The sequence below is a fragment of the Trichechus manatus genome, unplaced genomic scaffold (assembly GCF_000243295.1).
Source record: "Trichechus manatus latirostris isolate Lorelei unplaced genomic scaffold, TriManLat1.0 scaffold00273, whole genome shotgun sequence".
Classification (NCBI taxonomy): domain Eukaryota; kingdom Metazoa; phylum Chordata; class Mammalia; order Sirenia; family Trichechidae; genus Trichechus; species Trichechus manatus.
Genome location: NW_004444209.1, coordinates 111,850 through 118,434, shown reverse-complemented (window position 1 = coordinate 118,434; position 6,585 = coordinate 111,850). Strand labels below are relative to the sequence as shown.

Below are 6,585 nucleotides of genomic sequence, written 5' to 3'. Positions count from 1 at the left end.
TAAATGTAAAAAGCAATAATCCTTCCCTGTGAGCACTTGTGACCACCTCTGGCAATGTGACTTTACTGGTTTTGTCAGGACATTGAGGCAAGTCAATTTATCTAAACGAACAGTATGTTCGTCTGGGCAAATAGCTGCCTAATCAGGTGGCAATTTGCTTAACTGGACAAATGACTTGCTTAGTTTTCTAATTAAAACTCATTTTAAGGCTTTTCCCACACTGTATCCACCAATCCTAAACTCTTATGTCATGAATTTTGCCCAATCCAAATTGGTTCTCTGCCTTGAGTGACCCACCTTAAACTATTTCAGAAAAAAAAAGAAAAAAAAAACACATTGTAAATACCCCTTTTTGACTTATCCCTTTTGAGACACTGCTAATATAAATACAAAACTTTTTTTTTTAGGATTTTTTGTCAGCTTTATTGAGGTATGATTTGCGTACAATAAAACTCACCAGTTAAAAAGTGCTAAATGTATACAGTCAGTAACACCACTACAATCATGACACAGAATGTGCCTATGAAAATACCTTCACGCTCCTTTGCAGTCAGTTTCCTTCACCCATCCTCAACCCCTGGCAACCTCATCTGTTTTCTATCATTATACTTTTGCCTTCTCTAGAACTTCATATAAATGGAATTATATAGCATATAATCTTTGTGCCTGGCCCTTTCATAAAATATAATACTTTTAATAGAAAATGTAGGAGAAAATCTTTGAGACCTAAAGCTAAGAAAAGAATTCCTGGACATAACACCAAAGCATGATTCATAAACGAAAATCAAAAAATATAAACAGGACTTCTTCAAAATAAAAAACTTTGACACTGTGAAAGACCCTGTCTAGAGAATGTAAAGGCAACCTAACAGACAAGAAAATATTTGCAAACCACATATCTGACAAAGGCCTTATATCCAGAGTATATAAATGAAACTCATAACTCAGTGGCAAAAAATAAAAACAAAAACAAAAACAATCTGATTAGAATGAGAAAAGACATTTCACCAAAGAAGAAATATAAGTGGAAAATAAGTAAATGAAAAGATGTTGGACACTGTTATCTATTAGGAAAATGTAAATTAAAACCACAAAAACTGTCATTATAAACAGAACAACGAAAATACAAAATAGTGATTATACAAAATATTGGTAAAGATGTGGACAAACTAGTTATCTCATACATTGTTGGTTGGAATGTAAAATAGTATGATCATTCCGGAAAATAGTTTGGTGGTTTAAAACCAAACATGCACTTATATAACCAAGCAATTACACTCTTGGGTATTTTTTGTGAGGGTTATTGCCATACATACTCACTGTTTAATTTCCAGTTCAAATGGTTTCTTGTATTTTAAATATCTCATGACCTCTGGAGCTACTCCCATCCGCTTTATAACCACTGGATTTATTTCCATTCTGGCACCTATCACAGTGCATCACAGAGAAATGAAACTTACAGTCACATAAAATCCTGTACGCAAATGATTATAGCAGATTTATTCATAATTGTAAAAAACTGGAAACAACCCAGATGTTCTTTAATGAGTGAATGGTATAAACTGATAAATTCATACCATGGAATACTACTCAACAATAAAAAGAAACAAACTATTGATAAAGGCAACAACCTGGATCGGTTTGAAGGACATTATGCTGAGTAAAAATAGTCAATGTCATACATATGGTATGATTCCATTTATACAATATTCTCAAAACAACAAAACGATAAAGATGGAGAACAGATTAATGGTTTCCAGGGGACAGAGATGGAGGAGGGTTGTGACTTTAAAGGAATGAGGGAATTCTTTGTGGTGACGGAACAGATCTGTATCTTGACTGTGGTGGTGGTTACAGGAATCTATGTATGAGATAAAATTGCACACATACACAGAAAATTGTACACACACGCACAGAGAAATGCGTGTAAAAAATGGATGGTAAAAACTGAATAAGGTCTGCACTCTTGTTATCTTATTGTATCAATGTCAATCTCCTAATTTTGATATTTACTACAGTTATATAAGATGTCATCATTGGAGGAGGTTATATGAAGAGTACATAGGGCTCTACGAGCTATTTTAGCAAATTCTTGTGAATCTCTAATAATGTCAAAATAGTTTAGTATAGCCACCAATCTTTGTAAAAACTTTTTCTATTGTACTTTACATGAAAGTTTACAGAGCAAACTAGTTTCTCATTAAACAATTAATACACATATTGTTTTGTGACATTGGTTGCCAACCCCACAACATGTCGACACTCTCCCCTTCTCGATCTTGGGTTCCCTGTTACCAGCTTTCCTGTCCCCTCCTACCTTCTAGTCCTTGCCCCTGGGCTGGTGTGCCCTTTTAGTCTCGTTTTGTTTTATGGGCCTGACTAATCTTTGGCTGAAGGATGTACCTCAGGAATGACTTCATTACTGAGCAGTAAGAGTGATTGGGGCCATACTCTTGGGGTTTCTCCTCACCACCAATCTTATCAGGGAAATCTTTAAGAAGTGGGAAGGTGTCAAGCCCATATCTGGGGATACAAGTTTTCAAAAAATTCTAATTTTCGTCTGGAAGCTCAAATTTTATCTTTGGCAGCAACCAATGTCAATTGTTTCCCTTGAAATGGGGGCTTATTTCTTTTATTTTCAAGAAAATATCTGCCAAACAGCCAAGTCTACTTTTCTGTCCGTCATGATTTAAAGTGAAAAATGGAGTACCAGGAAAAAGCTGATAGTTAAGTTTGCAACTCAAACAACTGTACCAGTGCTTTTCCTCAAGACAGCCATCATACTCAGTATACTTCAAATGTGCTTTATGTGTACTTCCCATTTTATCACACAGAATATTAAAAGATCTTGTAATGGTTAATTTTAGGTGTCATCTTGGCTAGGCTATGGTTCCCAGTAGCTATGGTTCCCACCTAATACTTAAGACTAGTTGCTGTTCCATAATGTAATCTACGTCAATGTAATGTAATTACTTTCCATAAAGTAATCTAATGTAATGTAATCAATCAGTTGAAAGGAGAGTTTCTTACAGTGTGGTCTGCCTCCAGGCTATAAATAGATATTTTGGCAGAATTCACTCTCTCCACTCTCCACTCTTCCTGTCACCTGACCTACAGATCTTGGAATGCCAGTCTGCAGAAATCTCCAGTGTGCCACCTGACCTGTGGATTTTGGACTTGGCAGCCTCCCCCACAATCATATGAGCCAATCCCTTGAAGTTGATCTCTTTCTACGGATATACATATATCTCATTGGGTCTAATTTTTGTGATTGGTTAAATAAATGATGCATGTTAAGTCCCTGGGTGATGCAAACGGTTAATGCTCTTGCTGCATACTGAAAGGTTGAAGGTTCAAATCCACCTGAGGTGCCTTGGAACACAGACCTGACAATCTACTTCCAAAAAATCAGCCATTGAAAACCCTATGGAAGAGAGTTCTCACTCTGACACACATGGATCCTCATAAGTTAGAATCGACTTGACAGAAACTGGAAAAATAAAAGAAAAATCCTTAGAAAAGTGCCTGGTACATGTTAAGGGTTAAATAAATATTAGCAAATAATATTAGTATCCTGGAGCTATGCATTACCTGGAACTCTTGGCGTCTTTCCCTGCACGTGATAGGGAGCAACAGAAGAGTTCTTTAAAAGCAGAAAATAGAGCTTCATAATTTCTTCTGGATCATTTCCATACAGTTTCACCATTCCAGAGCATGAGCAATTAGCCCTATGATGTTGCCACCACAAGATGGCAGTGCTCCTCTCTCCTAATACTCACCTTGGTTTAAAATCAGCCTGTTTGTATTCAAAGGAAAGATGGAGCTTTGATTAGCTCTGATTGGCTAAGCAAGAAACCTGAGGCTCTCTCTGGGAGGGCAGAAGGACTAGAGAAGAGGCTCTTTTGACTGAGAAGCTTGGCTCCATTTCAGAACCCAGAGCTGCGTCTTCTGTGAGCCCAATAAGGAGGAAGAATGGAGAAATTCCTGGGAGTGTCTTTGGTGATTCTATGGCTTCAACTGGCCAGTGAGTTGGGGGCTCTTGGTGATGGGAACACGGAGACCAAAGTTCAGAGTCCATAAGATGAGGAGTAAAGTCTTCCTGTTAATTTGGAAATGTACTTGAAGATTAGGGAAGGAAATGTAAACACTAGAGAGTGAAAATGCAATGACTGACTCCTGGTCTCTGCCTTGTGTTTCTGCCTAGGGGTGAACAGCCAAGTAGAACAGAATCCTGAGGCCCTGACCATCCAGGAGGGTGAAAATGCCACCATGAACTGCAGCTATAAAGCTAGTATAAACAACTTACAGTGGTATAGACAAGATTCAGGTAGAGGCCTTGTCCAATTAATTTTAATACATTCAAATGAGAAAGAGAAAACTAATGGAAGACTAAGAGCCACGCTAGATACCTCCACCAAAAGCAGCTTCCTGTTCATCACCGCTTCCCAGGCTGCAGACACTGCTGCTTACTTCTGTGCGATAGATACACGGTGCTTACCAGGCACCTGCAGCTCTTACACAAACTGCCAGAGCTGCTGCTTAGATCCCCTAACAGTGGGTAGAGTTGGTGGTTACCTCTTCCCGCAAAGGAGAGTCAACCAACAATTGGCAACATGAAAGGGGGTGCCCTCTTAAATCTGTGATTTTTTTTTTTAAAGTACCTTGGACTGTGGCAAAGGGCACTAGATTTGGAGTGAAAAACTAAAATGCCAGGTTCACTTCTGCCAATGCTGGACATACAACCATAGACACATCATAACCAGAAGTGAAGTATTTGGATTGATGAGCCCAAAAGATCCTTCCAACTCTAATTTTCTCAGCAAAAGAAATAAGCACTGGAGACTTGCTGAGGATGAGGAGGGACTGCTCAGTATTTTATGTGCAGCCCCTCAAGTCCTAGATGGATCTTTGAGATGTATGATATGATTCTTACATTCCTCTATAGGAAACAATATTAGAATTCATCAAGCATTGGAATTAGGAGGGATCTTAGGACTCTTTCAACCAAACTTTTCATTTTACAGCTGAAAGTGGAAACGTGTTGTGGAAAGAACCAGAAATCTGGAGCAATAGAGACAAAGATCTGAATCTGTTTATGCCACTTATTAATTGTATGACTTCCAAGCCTCAGTTTCTCCATTAGTAAAACGGGAACTTACAAGAAAGTCGTAATGTTCTCCCATGCAAGTGAGAGATGTATTTTCTCTATTACCAGATTCTGAAATATTTTTTTGAAAGTGGTTATTTCTATTATAAAACATGTAACAGTTTTCCATTCATTTATTTGCTTCTAGTTAGGTAAATAAATGCTGAATGTAGTTTCCTTGACACAGTTTTAATACTACTGAAAATGTTTTTGTGGAGAAAAATAGGGCTGTGCATGCTTGTGTAAACGTGGGAGAGGGCAGGGTAAAGACTGTATAAAGGCTGTGGTTCCCAAACACCAGAACTTGAACCATCAACATCACCTGTATCAGAATCATCTGGAAGACCTTTGAAGATCTAGATTATTAGACTCTATCTCAATTTACTCAATAGCCTCTGATGAAGTGTTCCAGGAATTTGTTTTTTAAATTTTTTTTATTGTTGTAGTTTAAGTGAAAGTTTACAATTCAAGTTAGTCTCTCATACAAAAATTTCTCCACACATTGTTATGTGACCCTAATTGCTCTCCCTGTACTGTGACAGCATACTCCTCCTTTCCACCCCTGATCTCCCATATCCATTCAACCAGCTGTTAAACCTCTCTGCCTTCTTATCTCACCTCTGGACAGAAAATGCTCGTTTAGACTCATGTATCAACTTGAAATAAGAAGCACATTCTTTATGAGTATCGTTTTATGGCCCACAGTCCAGTCCAATCTTTGTCTGGAGACTTGGCCTCGGGAATTGTTTCAGTTCTGTGTTGACAGAGAGTCCGGGGGCCATGCTTTCTGGGGTTCCTCCAGTCTGAGTCAGACCATTAAGTCTGGTCTTTTTACTAGAATTTGAGTTCTGTACCCCACCTTTCTCCTGCTCCATCAGGGACTCTCTATTGTGTTCCCCGCCAGGGCGGTCATTGTTGATAACCAGGCACCATCTGGTTCTTCTGGTCTCAGGCTGACATAGTCTCTTGTTTATGTGGCCCTTTCTGTCTCTTGGGCTAATACTTTCCTTGTGACTTTGGTGTTCTTCATTCTCCTTTACTCCGGGTGGTTGGGACCAACTGATGCGTCTTAGATGGCCACTTGCTAGCTTTTAAGACCCCAGACACCACTCACCAAAGTAGGATGCAGAACACTATCTTAATAAATTTTGTTATGCCAGTTGACCTAGATGTCCCCAAAAAGCATGGTCCCCAGATCCTCTTTCCAACTACTCTATTCATCAAAGTGTTTGATTGTATTCAGGAAACTTCTTAGCTTTGGATTAGTCCAGTTGTGCTGACTTCCCCTGTAGTGTGTCCTGTCCTTCCCTTCAGCTAAGATAATTCTTTTCTACTATCTAGTTAGTGAATAACCCTCACCCTCTCTCCCCACCCTCATAACCATCAAAGAATGTTTTCTTCTGTGTTTAAACCTTTTCTTGAGTTCTTATAATAGTGGT

General features: G+C 38.6%; 1 gene segment (V, D, J or C); it reads left to right on the top strand.

The window, feature by feature from the left end:
* Nucleotides 1-3,870: 3,870 nt before the first annotated feature.
* On the top strand, nucleotides 3,871-5,095 carry LOC111819114 (T-cell receptor alpha chain V region 2B4-like). The segment is given in 2 exon segments: nucleotides 3,871-4,024; nucleotides 4,205-5,095. Coding segments are annotated over 2 exon segments (465 nt in total).
* Nucleotides 5,096-6,585: the final 1,490 nt, after the last annotated feature.